The sequence below is a fragment of the Camelus dromedarius genome, chromosome 16 (genome assembly GCF_036321535.1).
Source record: "Camelus dromedarius isolate mCamDro1 chromosome 16, mCamDro1.pat, whole genome shotgun sequence".
In the NCBI taxonomy this organism is placed as follows: domain Eukaryota; kingdom Metazoa; phylum Chordata; class Mammalia; order Artiodactyla; family Camelidae; genus Camelus; species Camelus dromedarius.
Window position 1 is genome coordinate 8,299,578 of NC_087451.1, and position 15,863 is coordinate 8,315,440.

Here is a 15,863-nt window from a genome sequence, read left to right on the forward strand (position 1 = left end):
TTGGCCTGACTCTCTCCTGAGCTGTAGCTGGGCACGCACAGCTCTCAGCTAAAAAACTCCACTTGAATGTCTCACCATCCATTTTTGTCTTTGTCATCTTGGGCTGCTGTAACAAAAAAATGCCATATTAAACAACAGGCATTTATTTTTCACAGTCCTGGAGGTTATGAAGTCCAGGATCAAGGTGCTGTCAGGTCCAGCGTGTGATGAGGGCCCACCCTCTGGCTTGTAGATGGCCACTTTCTCATGTATCCTCACATGGCTGAAAGAGAGGTCATCTCTCTTACCCCTTTTTATAAGGGCACTAATCACATAAACGAGAACTATACCCTCATGACCTAATTTGCTCCCAAAGGTCCCACCTCCAAGTACCGTCACATTAGGTATTGGGAACTTCAGCATGTAATCTGGGAGGGACACAAACATTCAGTTCATAGTACTTGGAAACTCAAAATATCTAAATTTCAACCCATCCTTTTGACCTTACACCAGTCAGACTACCCCATCCACTTCCAAGTTTCCATCCAGGGTGCCAATGATCTCGTGCAGAATAACAATCGCTTAATTTTTAGCCATCCTCTTTCAACGAACACCCAGTTGTTGAAAGTTCTCCCTTCCTAATTCTCATGTCTTTCCTTCCTTGCACCCAGATCATCCTTGTTCGGGCCGTTGTGTGCAGGCTGCCCTGGTGGGTCGCTACTGGGTCTCTCCATCATTGCCGGTTCTGTAGCCCTCCCGTTCCCTTTGTAGAGTGCTGCTGGAAAACCCTGTCAGAGTACTTTGCACACACTCACCTTTCTCTCAAGTTCAGGACAGAGATGTGATGGAGACAAACTAATAAGAGCCCTTCAGTAACTTCTCAGTGCCTTCAGGACAATGCCCACATTCTTTATATGGCCACGCGAATTTCTCTGCAGTCGGGATGAAACCCCTCCAGACTTCATCCACCCGGCTGTCCCTAGTTGGCCTACGTAAAGGAACCTGGACAAATGGGAGGACTTGTTTTCCTCCTCGCAGCTCATGACGCTTGTCACCTGTATGTGTATTTTTAATAGCGTTTCCCTGCCTAGAATATTGCTCTATCCTCATTTGTACTTTTCTTACTATTACTCACAGCCCAGCTTAGGACCCCCCCCCCCCACCTTTTCCAAAAGTCCTGAGACCACCTGGCCCTTAATTGTCACATCTGCCTGCAAAGGACTGTAGCGAGGGTAACCATGTCATTTATCATTCAGACAAGGACTTTTTTGAGAGGGAGGGGAGGTATTGCCATTAATAAAGCCAGGACAGCAGGCATTCAGCAGGACTTTCCTGGGAGCACTAGGACAGATGTCACCTTGTCCATCGTCCATGTGCTTTGTTTGCACCTCCCATTTGGCCCTTGGCATTTGCTACCTCGAATTGTTATCAGTTCTCGTACATGTGTGTCCTGACGCCCCTGCAGCATATCCGCTCAGCAGTCGCACTGCGCCTCATACTTCCTCACATTCCCAGAACCTAAGGTTTTGAATGTATTTTCGTAGATACCAAATTATGCTTGTTGCAGAAAAGCGTGTTACAACTCAGTGTTACAGCTCAGTTGTGCCAGCAACCTGGGTGAGAGACCAAGCAGCACTTGGAGAGTTGGAGAACTCAGGTTTATTACGCTGGCAGGCCCAGAGGAGTAAACACTCCAAGCTCTGGGCCCTGTCTGTAGGTTTACACAGCCTTTTATAGGCTACACTTAGCAACATTTTGCAACATCATATGCAAATAAATCTAGACTTTGCAATATTTTGCAACATAAGGTACAACAAAGGTGACTAATTAGGAACAAGGTTTGTAGAAATGGACCCATCAGGAATGAGGGAAATGGGCCAATCAGGAATAGGGGAAATGAACCAATCCGGAGTGAGAGAAATGGACCAATCAGGAGTTAGCTCAGGGACCCAATAGAATCTTAGGGGTAAATTCCGCTAGGCGTTTCAGAGTTTAAAAAGTGAGATAATGCCTCTGGGCCAAGGAACCTAATGGTTCTGGCAGGAGGGTAATGGCCCTGCCTGGGGGTCCTGCCATCTTTTTCATGGGGCTTCCCACCTCATGCTTAGTAGTTAGAATGCTGGTGGAAATTGTGGCTTAGCAATTTTTACCTTACACGTAGGAGATGTTTTTGCCAAAGAGATAAAATGCTTAATTTTTCTCCTTAGCTTATTGACATGTGCGTGGAGAACTGTGGTCCGAGTTTCCAGTCTCTGATTGTGAAGAAGGAATTTGTTAAAGATAGTCTAGTTAAGCTGCTGAATCCCAGATACACCTTGCCAGTAGATATTCAGAATAGAATTTTGAATTTTATTAAGGTAAGTCTATTATATACCTTGTGGGATGGTAAACGTCTAAGATTAGAGATTTAACTACCTAACTCCCAGTTGGTTCAGTGATCCTTTACAAACAAACCTGGGATTGAACCCCAAAGCATCTTTTACTATGTTATTTCCCATGTAATAGTAATTTCTTGGCATTGGATTGTGGCCTTTTTCTTTTTTAGGGGGCAGGGGATTTTTTTTTTTATTGAATTATAGTCAGTTTACAATGTTGTGTCAATTGTGGCCTTTTTCTGAAGAATTTATAGTCTTGTCCGAACTTGGCTCTCATTTTTTGTTTTATCCATGTTAGGTAGGAAAGTTAATGATGTTTAGGGAACAGGGGGAAACTGTGTTCTGGATTAGATATTTTCAGAGTTATTTAGCAAAAAGTTGATGGTATTTTAGAATGTATTAATTCTGGGTTTAATATAGTAAAAACAATCAACAGTACCTGTTCCAGAGTGTCATTAAATTGTAGAGGCATGGGAATCTGATTAAAAATACTGTATATTACTCTGATCTCTAAAAGTGTGCGTTTTGTGTATGGCATTCAAAAGTAGGTTTTTCAAATTAACTATATACCTCAGTTAAAAAAAAGTAGTTTCTCTTTCTAAGGTACATAATTGTCAATCTTTCATTTTCTGTCACAAGCTTAAGAATTGTGTTTTTTTGTTTTTTTTTTTTTGCTGCTGTTTTAACTCTGGAACGTTCCATCTCTTGAATTCAGACTTGGTCGCAGGGCTTCCCAGGAGGCGTGGATGTAAGTGAGGCGAAAGAAGTGTACCTGGATCTTCTTAAGAAAGGTGTTCAGTTTCCTCCATCAGATGCAGAGGCTGAAGCGGCCAGAGAAGAGGTACGAGGCATTTTTTTTTGACCTGTGTAGAGTAAGACAGCATAGTACATGGGTCTTTTCTCATCGAAAGGGGCAACCCTAGCTCCCCCTAGCCTAAGCTGAAAAATTCATTTATGAGAAGGAAACCGTGGTAGCCCACCAAGCCACAAGAAGGTTGTTAGCTGGATCTTTGGAATCACAGAGAACCAGGCCTTCTGATGCCTTGCTACTTGTCCATTTCCCATTGATCATCAGCTTCATTCCTCTCTGTCATTGCAGACTAGCTTTTTCCACATGGTAGACAACATAGCTCCCAGATTTTCATGTTACAGCTTTAGCTTTTTCAGAATCCAAGGTCAAAAACCTGGAGAAGGGACCCATTGAACCAACCTGGGTCAGTTTTCCATTTCTGCACAAATTTGAGGTTATAGAAGAACATGGTGGCTCCACATGGAAATCACTTGGGTAGAGCAGAGGAGGGGCAGTTTTCAAAAGAAAGGTTGGTGCTAGGCAGGTTAGGTAGTCATCTGATAAATTTTTTTAATAATACTGTGCCCATGGAAGAGTTTGTCAAGTTTGTAGATAATCAAGGTTTTGAACTTAAAATACTTTGAGTGACTGATTACAGCTCAGTTTGTGACTTCCTGTAATTTCCATCATGCAGAAACAGTAGTTCTTTCCTTCTGTGGGTTGGTGAATCCCGCCTTGGTAGAAAAAGCAATTCAGGTGTATCCCAAAAGCCTGATCTTGGTGGAGGGTTTGTCCTGAGGGCTAACTCTCCCTAGTGATTGAGTTATATAAATGGAAAACCCGGGCTTGGGAGGCGGGGTGATCAAATTAATTCAAATAACAATATTCCTGTATTTCATATTGATAGACTGCTCAGATCTCACCAAATCCGTCAGCATCTGTTCCTACTGCACCGGCTCTTTATTCTATGGTTCCCAAGAGCTCCACTGTTACACTGGTCCCAGAACAGGTAACAGCGACAACTGTGTTTACTGATGACCAGGTTCTGAGCACTTTAAATATAGTTTGTTGATTCTTCTTAACAGTGCGACGAGGCAGATGTCCATTCTAGCCTCATTTTACAGAGGAGGGGACTGAGACTTAGTGATATGTGCACGTTATCATGGTTCAGTTGTAAGTGGAATTAATCCCATGGCTTCTGTCTGATTCTGAAGCCTGAGCTTTTAACGGTAGTGCTGTCTAGTAGCTTTAGCGGCTGTGTGGAGGTTTGTCTGTGGAATGGATCTAGTGGCAACCGTCTTATTCCTGTTGCTCCTGTTAGGACTGTCCATATGCCATCTCAGCGAGCTCACGAAGTGGTAGTCTTATTACTAATGTTAACTGTGTCGGCTGATGAATTACATTTACCTCTTTGTCTGTATCTGTTTACCAGAGGTTTAGATAAGCAATTATTGAGTGAAGCTCATGTCTGCCCTGCTACAAGGAACTATCATTTGAGACTTTGTATCATTATTATTCAGTATTATATTAAAAAATCCATGTGAATAGTCCCTCTTAGAATTTAATCCAGGAGAAAAAAAAAAGTGTTTCTCTCTTGACTCTTCCTTTTCTAACACAATGGGACTATAGAACACTCATTTTTTTCTCCCCTACTGGTTTCCAGGAAACCCAGACTAACTTTGCCATTTTGTCCAGGTTCCTGATAATGGTCACCTTCTTCCTTCTCCGTATTGGTTCTAATCTGACTTTTCCGCCTTCATTCACTCTCCTAGAGCATATTTTAAAATTCATTACAAGAGATTTCAAGACCTTTTAGAAGGTGACAGGTTGTGCATTTGTAATTACAATGTACAGTATACAATTACAGTGTAATTTAATTATGTTGATATAAGATTGAAAATATTAAATTTTATCAAAATGTTTTCTCCTCCAGTGAATGTCCCCTGGGAGGAGGAAACTAGCTAGCCATTCTTGGTGTCACACTTACTGGTGATTGTGTTGCTCTCTGCAGATTGGAAAACTGCACAGCGAATTGGATATGGTGAAAATGAATGTGAGAGTGATGTCTGCCATACTGATGGAGAATATTCCTGGGTCTGAAAACCGGGAAGACATGGAGCTTCTGCAGGTGTAGTATGATTTCAGGGACAATCAGTCACAGTGCCTCTAACGTTATTCTCTAAGCTTAGAGCCTTGGCGATGGAGGACAGACACCTTAGCATTGTCTAGTCCATCCTCCTACAACTTTAGTTGACTCTTAAACTTAACAAGAAGATGCAAGGCTGACTTTGTCAGAGATGCGATGGGAACTTAGACATGGCATTTACCCCCCCCCCCCGCAATACATAATTTAATCACGTATAGCCTTAGCCATATTCAATCTCTGTGTCTCTCACTATTTTAAATGTGTTAAAGTTGCCTCTGTATCCATCCATTCAACAAACATGATGAGTAACTGTGATGTGGTAAAGGATATGGAAATGAGGAAGCTGTCCTAATCCTTAAGGAACTTAGGTCCAGTGAGCAAGATGGTTTTGTAAACAACAAGTTTAAGAAAGTATCGTAGATGCCATGGTAGAAACGTATGTATCATACTGTGGGATCAGGGGGAGGGGCTAGAGTAAAGGTAAGGGCTTGGGGGAGGGTTTGGATGGAGGTAGTACCAAGTCTGTGGAGGAACAAGTGGACCTGTGTGAGCTCGTGAGGGACCATGAGCAGTTCGTTACGATGGGAGTATTGGCCCTTCGGGGACCGTTTTCCGTAACTGTACATCCATCGCATGCACTTTCCTTTTTCCCTCCAGTGGTTTGTTCTAATTTCAATTTTAAATTTTATCTCACACTTTAACACATTAATTTTAGAAGCACTTAGAGGAAAAAAAGTCAATTTCTAAATCTTTTTCTTCCCGAACAAGTTAAGAACTTTACCATATTTTTACTTTTCTCTGATTCCCACTCCCCACTTCTCATGTTGATGTTGTCTTTCCTTCAACTTCTTAGATTGTTAGTAAATAACATTTGTCTTGATTATTGCCTATTTGGGAAACAATAGGTGGTAAAAATGTCCTTTTTTAACGTCACTGCTTGCATATTACTGCCACATTACTACCTGTATATTACTGCTGTCTCCTTAAATTTTTACGAGGGGTAAACTTTGAGTGTTTACATGTCCAGAGATGTCTTTTGGCTGCCATGTTAAAGGGCTAGCAGTTTGGCAGATACGGAATTCTAGGTGCAAAATTCTTTTCCTTACGTCCTTCGAAGATTCTGCTCTACTGTTCTTGCACCCAGTGGTGCTAGTGAGAAGTACGATATTGTGGATTGTTGTATCTTTGTTTTATAATGTTTCTCTGCTTGTGCTTGTGATTTCTCTTTGCCTTAATATGTCTGAACGTTCACTGTACTGTGTCTAGGGCTATGTGTGCACGTGTGTGCATGGTGTATTCCCCTTGCTTACCCTGCTTGTACTCGAAAGGCCTCTTGCCGTGTCAGTTTATGTGTATTTTAGTTCTGGGAAATTCTCAGCTCCTACTGCAAATACTTCTTTTCTACTCTTCTTTCTTCTATTCTCTTTGTGTGGAACATTTTTTAGGTGATGAAACTTCCAGTTATATGTTTTTTAATCTCTTACCTTTTTTTAGTTTTCATTTCTTCATTCTTTTATGCTGTCGTTCTAGCAAAGCTGCTCCATTTCCCGTGTTATTTCTCTGAAACATGAACATTAGGCTCTCTCTTCAGCCCTCCTAATGAATGTTTTATTTCAGCAATTTTTTATTCTAAAAATGCATTTGGATTTTTGTAATAGTTATTTCATAGACATGCTTTCCCCTTTTATCTTTCTAAGGACAGTAATTATTTTTGAAGGTGCTTTTCCACTTGCTCTATGGATTCTCCTTCCTTGGGTGCTAGTTCTTTTGTTCCTCACCTTTTTCATTTGCGTTCCTCAAATAGAGGATAGGTTGGTGATCGTGAGCTCATTTTTGTGTGAGATGCCCTGACATCTGGTCTGCATTCTCGGTGACCCGGCTTGCCCATGCTGAGGGGAAGACACCGTGGTTGCATAGGATTGGCAGAGGCTGATGCCGGGGCGATGTATTGGTAGCTGGTCCTCTGAGTTATATGCTTCCTGTCTTTCCTGGCTGCTGCCAGCAGCGGGAAGCATGTCTGTGTCTCTGTCCCAGGCGTTGCTCCCCCCCTGGAAACAGATGCTCTTGTCTCAGCCCTGGTCTCATGTGGGGAGAGAGGCACGAGCAGGGGCTGTCTTGCCCGGTGGTCTCACTGCCGTACCTCAGCTGCTAGTGAGCTGCCCCTCACGTGTCCTCTTCTGGCCTCCACGGCTCTCGTCATGCAGCAGCCTTCAGTTTCCTCCCGTGTCCCGTGGCCGTACTCACTGTGGGCAGTCTGGAGTGCCCTGGATGGTGCCTTCCTCTAACCCAGTGGGGCACAGCGTACTGTGGCCAGCTGGTCTGTTTTTGTGCTGTCTGTGAATTCAGAATGGGTTTTACATTTTTAAAAGGTTTTCAGAAAAAGCAGGTCATTTCTCAGGCTATATCTGTAGAAGCCTACCTCCAGAGACCACTAGGGAGTCAGATACACCCCTTAAGGAGCCCTTCACCGACCCCCTACCCACTCTCAGTTAATTTGAGTTTCTGGTATTTCTCAGATACACAGAGAGTTTAAAAGCGCAGCTTGGGAGCATCAAGGTTGTTGAGGACCTGACATGCCTTGTGCCTCAGTAGGCTTAATTAACCCAGATGGCAGAAGGGAGCCCTTAAAGGGTTGAAACTGAAGGACTGCATAACCAGGAGCAATTTTAGAAAGATTCCTCTGGTGAACATTGAGATGATAAATTCTGGGGGAAGCAAAGTAACTCTTGGAAACAAGTTAAGACGGCGTTTCCTGCTGTGTACTATGTAGAGATAATGTGACATCTGTGGTCCAATAAATTTCCAAAAGCGATTGCCTACTGTATTTCTCTTCTTAGCAGTTCATGCAGTCCATTCGTACAGTAAAGGCTCTAAGAGGTATGTTAGATGTTAACCCAACATTTACAAACTTTTTGACCAAAGAACCCCCATTTGCTAAGTGTCTATTAATATCCTATAGAGTATCAGTCATATGCCTTGAGAAACAAGTCAGTATTTTGGATCAGTGGCTTTAGGTATATTATTTTTAGAGTATTCTTAGGAATGTTGAATCGTTTTGCTAATGATTTTTAGGGTCCTTGGCCTTGGGTGAGTCATTTGCTATCATTAGACTTGGTTTCTGTATGTATAAAGTGAAGAGCTAAGATGGCATTTAACTCTTCACTTACACATCCTATTTATGAGGAGGTTAAAAAGAAAATTACTCATGAGAACTCCTATGTAGTAACCCCTGTAAGAAATCCACAACTGAAGGCATTTGCAGTTACAAGTTTTGCGACTCATGATGTTAGCAAGCATATTAAACTATGTATCAAAGTAAAAGAATATGTAGCAAAGTAAAAGAGTATTTTTTTCTGTTGAGGGAATTTTTATTAAAGCAAGAATTTCATGATTCAAATTACATTTCCTTGCTCAGTTATCAATTCTGTTATTTAAAACAGAAGTGACATTCTGAGCTATTCCGCAGTAAAGTTACAAAATGAAAGAAAGGCATGCTTTAAAATTTTGTACTTTGCTGAAAATTCTTTTTCCCAGGGTCTATAAAACATTAATTTGTTTTTATGTTTTACTATTTTTTTTTTTCAGTTTTTTGTTTTTAAATCAACATGTAATCTAGGAGTAGCATTATGTTTGCTAGACCTGGCATTTGCTCGGTACATAAGGTTCAAAGTTTCCTTTCCTTTTTTAATTTACTTTATATTTTGCAATGTTAATATTTTTCAAATATGGGCACAGCAAACTGAAAAAAAAATGCGCAGAGCAGTATTTCGAGTTCCACGTGGTCTGAAATGAAATGGTATGACTATTCTCTCATGTCTTCATTCATCCGTGGTAAACAGTCCCTCAGGAAGAACGTGCACTGAGACATCCCATTTAAATATGAGAATCCAGTTTCCTTCCTGCCGTCCTGGAGCAACACTGAAATGCCTTTCTGTGCCAGGGTCTCTGGGGGCAGATGTTTGGTTGAATTTTTCAGGGATAATGCTAATTTATTGGTTACTGCTTTGATGCCAGAGCTTAAGGCTGTGTGTTGCCCTGGACGGTAAAGAGACTGTGGCTGTAAATCAGCGTTAGAGTGCTACTCGCGGCCAGTTCAGTTTAAGTGGTTCTGGCATCCGGTCAACGTGTTTCTAAGCCTATTCAACGTGTAGCTTTATTTTTCTTTCTGTGCTTTGTGTCAGTAACTCATAGAGACCTGGTGTGGGGAGTACTTTAATTTATTCTTAAATTCTTTTGACACCTATTTGAACTTTCTCTTGTAGTCTAATTAACTTCATAAAAGAACACTGTTTCTCTGCTCCCAGCACTTCTGACACCAGCTCTGAGGTTGTGCCCCTGCACATTAAACAATTCTGGCACTGACTACCCAGGGATAGCACAGACCCCACAGGGTTAAGAGCTTAGTCCCACAAGATTGCCCCCACTTCAGACACCAGTCGCAGGTAGTGGGTCCCCAGTGTCGACTGGAAAAAATGCACAATGTGAGAGTTGTGAGTTAAGTGTTATTTGGGGCAAAATGAGGACGGTAGCCCTGGACACAGCATCTCAGATAGCTCTGAGGAACTGCTCCAAAGAGGTGGAGTGGGGGGCAGCAGATATGTGATTTTAGTGAAGGGTGTGCATGCAGTCAGGCACACATTTAGGCAGAGGCCTGCTGATAGTCATGAGGAGCAGGCGTCACTGCTAATGATTTTAGTGCCTTTCTGGATATGAGAAGATGCAAGAATTTGGGCTCATAAAATCTTCTGAAAATATCTAGCTCTCAGAAAGCCTGTTCTGCCAGTTTTCCCAGAGCACAGAGGGCCTCGTTCCTGCTCTCCTTTCAGGGTGTGTTGAAGGTCAGCGCCTGCAGTGGCTGGTGACCTCACCCTTGTGGAGACCCCTGATCACCCACACTTCGGTTCCATCTTGGCTCCTGATCAGGGGTTTCCCACCATCCCCTCCCCAGGTTGAGTAATTTGCTAGAGTAGCTCACAGAATCCAGGGGAACACTTTACTTACTATTAACCAGTTCATCATAACGGAGACAAATGAGCAAATGAAGAAGTCCATGCCGTGAGGTCTGGAAGGGTCCCCAGCACAGGAGCTTCTGTCCCTGTGCAGTTGGAGTTCACCACCATCCCAGCACCTGGATGTGTTCCCCACCCACAAGCTCTCTGAACCCTAGAGTTTAGGGTTTCCTAGAGATTCCATTACAAAGGCTTGATTTATTCATTGGCCATTGGTGAAAACTCAATCTCCAGCCCCTCTCCTTCCTGGAGGTTGGGGGATGGGATTGAGGTTTCCACCTTCTAATCACAGGGTTGGTTCCTCTGGCAGCCAGCCCCTAATCCTCCAAGACTCCCCTCACTGGCGTAAACGCTGGCTGGTGGAAAGGGGCTTATTATGAATCACGAAAGATGCTCCTCTCATCCTTTACTTCTCAGGAAATTCCAAGGGTTTTTAGAAGCTCTGTGCTAGGAACTGGGGATGAAGACCAAATATATATTTCTTTTTATATCATAATATCCTACCCCAGTGCAGTCCATCTAAGATAATGTGATGAAATCTGTGGAAATAGAGGACAAGGAAACTACCTGTCTTTTTTTTTTTTTTTTAACATTTTTGTATTGAGTTATAGTCATTTTACAAGGAAACTACCTGTCTTGATTCAAGGGTCTAAAAATGAAACCAGCAGAGAGACTATGGAGAAACAAAGTAATTCTCTAGTTTGCACTTTTTCAGATATTTTCTCACAACTGTCTAAACTATTCAGATTAGTGGAATCAGGATCCCCAGATAATGCCAGCTCCCTGCCTGGCTTCCCCCATGTGACCGGTCAGCAGGGGCTTTTGGAAGCTTCAGTATGAGCCCAGGGGGTCATCAGAGTTGGGGTAGGGGGCAAGGTGGGAGGCACTGAGGTCCCAGGGGCATCGCTGGGCACACTCCGAGGGGAGGAGTGCTAAAAGCATCTGAAATCCCTTGTGAGAGTTGGGAGACAGACACTATTTTTTACCCAGACTAGCTAATAATGACTTTTTTTTTTTTAGCTTGTTAAAATAATTTACCTCTTCTTCCTCAAATCCCCTTGAAATGACACAAAATGTGAAAATAAGAGTAAATTCCAAGGATTACAGGAGAAACTAGACAGATCATCATGAGACCAGAATATGAGAATATTCAGTGTCCAGTAGTGTAAGTGGGATCAGACCAGCTGAGGTACACACGGCCCCACCCGGGAGAAAGAGACCCTTCCAGTGTGACTTTCCCCGTAAGCCGCCCGTGCTAGCCTCAAAATCAGAGGGAGATTGGATGGGTCTTGGGCACTCACAGGAAGGCGAAGACAGCCGTATCTGTCTTCTGCTGTCCCAGCACCTAACTCCAGGAGCGGGAGACTTCCAGTGTCACCGATGAGACTAGAGAAAAAGGATTTCATATTCTCACGGTTTCCAAGAGAACCTGGGACCTCAGCAGTCAGAGGAAAAAGGACCAGCACTCATGAGGGTTTTTAAACTTTGAAGGCAGGGGTCTTATCCTGAGAGATGAGGGTGCAGGAAGGCTGTTAGAGTTCTCAGGAAAAATATGGATGTTCCTTCTCTCCCTCCAAAGCTGAGGCTGAAGCTCTATTCTCCTTGCCATTTTCCTTTGTGGGGCTGAGCTGCCTTTTCTAGCTTATTGACTTATATAGTGAAAGGAAAACTTTGTATTTTTCCTAGTACTCACAACCAGCACTTCTGACACCAAGCACATAGGGCTTTTTGCCCACAGTAACCAGTTCTCCAAGGCCAGCTGGGTGTCCTACAATTCAGTTCAATTCTGACACTAACTACCCGGAGTTAGCACCAGATCTCACAGGTTAGCTGCCCCACTTAAGATGCCCATTGCAAGTCTGGGTCTCCCATACTTCTGACCAACAGGCTATAAACTGGGGATTCTAACATCCCCCTTCTCGGGTTTGATAATTTACATGAATGGCTCACAGAACTCAAAGAGACACAAACTTAAATTTACTGATTTATTGTAAAGGACATTACAAAGGATGCAGGTGAAAAGCCAGGTGAAAAGGTACAAAGGGTGAGGTCTGGAGGGGCCTCAAACGCAGAAGCTTCTGTCCCCATGGAGTTGAGGTGCACCACCCTCCTGACGCATGGCTGTGTTCACTAACCTGGAAGTTCTCCCAACCCGGCTTGTAGTTTATGGATTTTTATGGAGGCGTCATCAGTGGGCGTGACCAGTTAACTCTAATCTCCAGCCACCTCGCGTTGCTGGAGGATGGAGGGTGGAGCTAGACGCTCCAGGCTGCTAATCGTGTTTCCGTCTGTCTGGTGAACGGCTGCCAACTAGGAGCTTATCAGGAGTTGCCTCGTCAGAACAGAGGATGCTCCTGTCACCCAGGGAATTCCAGGAGATTTAGGGGCCCCGTCAGGAAGGGGGCGAAGACCAACATGTCTGTTTCTTGTTATTTCACGTGTGGGCTGTTCCGATGAGCCAGCTGCACGTGAGGTCTTTGACCCTTCTCGCCACCTTGTTCAGGCCCCAGGCTTCCTCTCCTGCCTCTCAGGGTCGTTAGGGTTGACAGAAAGGTGCCTTTCTGGCCCTTATGCCTTCATTTTCTTTCATATCTTCAGATCCTGTTTGGGTTTCAGCCTCAGACAACTTCCTATGCCTTTTTGAACATTTTAGGCATGCACATTAAAATATTTTGATAATGTGTCCAGCATTTTTGGGCATTTTGTTATCAGGCAGGTTCTCAGGATGCTTTTTTTTCCCCTTTAATTGAGGTAAAATTTACAGAACATAAAATTAACCATTTTAAAGTGTACAATTGAAAGTGTCCAGTTTAGTGGCATTTAGTACATTCATAGTATCACCATTTCCTCCCCTTAGTTCCAAGAATTTTTCATCATCCCCAGAGGAAGTCCTGTACCTCTGAGGCCGTCTCTCCCGTTCCTGCCTTCGCTCAGTCCCAGGCAGCCACTCTTCCAGTTTCTGTTTCTGTGGATTTGCCTATTCCAGATATTTCATACAAATGGAATTACAAAATATGTGGCCTTTGTGTCTGCTTTCTTTCACTTACTGTCATATTTTCAAGGTTCACCCACGTTGTAACACCTTCTACGGCCCACTAGTCCATTGTCTGGATATACTGTATTTTGTTTATTCATTTATTAGTTGATAGACACTGGGTTGTTTCCACCTTTTGGCTATTGTGAGTAATACTGCTGTGAACATTCATGTATAAGCCTTTGTTTGAATACCTGTGTTCTTTTGAGTATGTGCCTAGGAGTGACATCACTGGGTCACATAGAAACTCTACGTTGAACTTTTTGAGGAGCTGCCAGAGTGTTCTGCACAGTGGCTGCACCATTTTACATTCCCACCGGCGATGCACAGGATTTCAGTTTCTCCATTTCCTCGTCAGCACTGGTTATCTTATGTTTTGTTTTTATAGCCACGTAGTATGTGTGAAGCGGTATCTCATTACAGTTTTGCTCTGCACGTCCCTGATGACTAATGATATTCAGCATCTCTATATAGCTTTTAAAAAAAAATCGTATTGAGTTATAGTCAGTTTACAATGTTGTGTCAATTTCTGGTGTACAGCACATTTTTTCAGTCGTACGTGAATATGCATATATTGATTTTCACATTCTTTTTCACCATGAGCTACTACGAGATCTTGTATATGTTTCCCTGTGCTCTATATAGCTTTTTAAGAAGTGAACCAGATCATGTTGTTCTTTGCTGGAAACCCTCCAGTGGAGTAAAACCCAGCCTTCTTACTCTGGCCGCCAAGCCCGTCTCCATCTGCTCCTGCCTACCTTTCCTTCCATAGCTCATGTGCTCTTCTGGGTCCAGCCACACCCGCCATGTTCCTGCTCCTCGGATGTGCAGAGTTCGTTCCTTCTTGCTGGGGAGCTGTTTCACCCTTGGCTCTCATGCTTTCCCTGTCTTCTAATGACCAGCTGTTTCTCATCATTCTGATCTTAGTGTGTTACCTCCTTCCAGGGGTCTTCTCTGGCCCCCCAGTCTTAAGTCAGCCACTTTCCTGTGACGCCCCCATTTCATTCTCCCCCCAGCACTCTGACACTTTTCCTGCTAGAACGGAAGTTTCACAGCCCTGTCTTGTTCACTGCTCAGGTTCTGCTCCCAGAGCGGTGCTGCAGGATGTAATCACTCAATGAAAATATCTTTAATACTTTAACAGATTTCCCTTGATTTTATGTGGTTTGAAGTTAAAATCTTTTCGCTTTAGTGTGAGTTAGAGATTTTTCCTCTATCTTTTTTCAACTAGATGGCTGGTTGTCCAAATAACATTTACTAACAGTTCATACCTTCTCCACTGATTTTAAGCACCTCTCCGTCACATTCTGTATTCTAATGCCAAGGACATCTTTCCAGAGGCTGTTCTCGTGGTTTAATCTGTTTGTCTATCCCTGTGTTGGTATCATACTGTTTTTCACAGGGCTTATCAGTCAAACCGCTGGCACGTTCTATTTGGGTAACTTGAAAAGAGTTTAATCAAGGTACTGTTTATTTAGTGAGATGTCACAGGGTTCAGAGAAACCCAGCTAGTTTGCTGTTAACTAATGTCCCTAGGAATGAATAAGCAAGAGGAAACTTGCCAAACCCGGTGGAAGGAATCACATGAGGACGGCAGCCTGGAGAGTTAGTGGTGCCTTTGCTGGAAGGAATGAAGACAATAAATATCCAGGCCTCACTCTCCTCCTTTCTCCCATTTCCTGCCCGTGTGTCCTGTCAGCTGAGCCGTCAGAAGCGAGAGGGGTCCTAGTGGTGTGTTCCCCAGGGCACAGAGCAGGCCAGAGAGTGTGGAGGGTGGATCAGGAAGGCAAAAGGAAGGTGTCCAGCCCTTAGGGGAAGTCTCCACTCAAAAATTTCTTGACTCTTCTTGTACGTGTACTTTAACCAGTGATCAGCGTCTCATATGCAAATTTGTTAACTTTAAAAGCAGCCCCTGTACTTGGAATTACTTCTTGTTTCGTCTGTTGGCACGTATCTTCCAGCAGCTGTTCTGTTTCTTTGCAATGTTCTGTTTATTCCCCTGTCTGTTTCCTTCCGTCTGAAATCCAGGATCCATTCCTCCAGTCCATGCTGTACAGTTAGATTCTGAAGCCCTGCTAAATTCACGGGCTCCTGCTCTTTGTTAGACTCTCAGGCAGTAAAACAGTTTTGCTGAAGGACACCTTTCCCCACCACTGCTATTGCTCCTGGACTTTGAACTTCATTAAGGGCAGAGAACGGATTTCTTTTAGTTTGCCAGAGTGGAGTGCAAAGATTCTCAGGCTGCATCCAGTCTAATGAGCGTTGCAGTGAGTTGAAAGGATCTGCTCTGGTCACAGGAGTGGAATGTCGGCTGCATGTTCTCTCATTTGCTTGCTGGGCGTTGTGCGCTTGGCTCTCAACCACTGACTTCCCCTGGTACCTCCCACTTCAGTCTTGGCTTGTTTTTGCCTAGACCCAGTGGGACCATGGGATAAGAGAATGTTTTAGTCTTACGTAGAATAAAGTGAGCTCGGATTTTGAAAGCACAACTAGAAAAAGCCTTACTCTTAATTTATTGGAGGAATTTGAA

The 15,863-nt window shown here is 43.4% G+C and overlaps 1 protein-coding gene across 4 annotated transcripts in view; it reads left to right on the forward strand.

Annotated features, from left to right (window-relative positions):
- Window positions 1–15,863, forward strand: part of TOM1L1 (target of myb1 like 1 membrane trafficking protein) — a 50,071-nt gene that overhangs the window by 9,684 nt on the left and 24,524 nt on the right. For all 4 annotated transcript variants that reach the window (XR_004141859.2, XM_031468108.2, XM_064494949.1 and 1 more), the window contains exons 4-7: window positions 2,187–2,336; window positions 3,070–3,195; window positions 4,052–4,153; window positions 5,156–5,272. Coding sequence is in view for 3 of the 4 variants with exons in the window: in XM_031468108.2 (XP_031323968.2) it covers window positions 2,187–2,336; window positions 3,070–3,195; window positions 4,052–4,153; window positions 5,156–5,272 (495 nt within the window). In the remaining variant the exon portion in view is untranslated. The remainder of the gene's footprint in view (window positions 1–2,186; window positions 2,337–3,069; window positions 3,196–4,051; window positions 4,154–5,155; window positions 5,273–15,863) is intronic.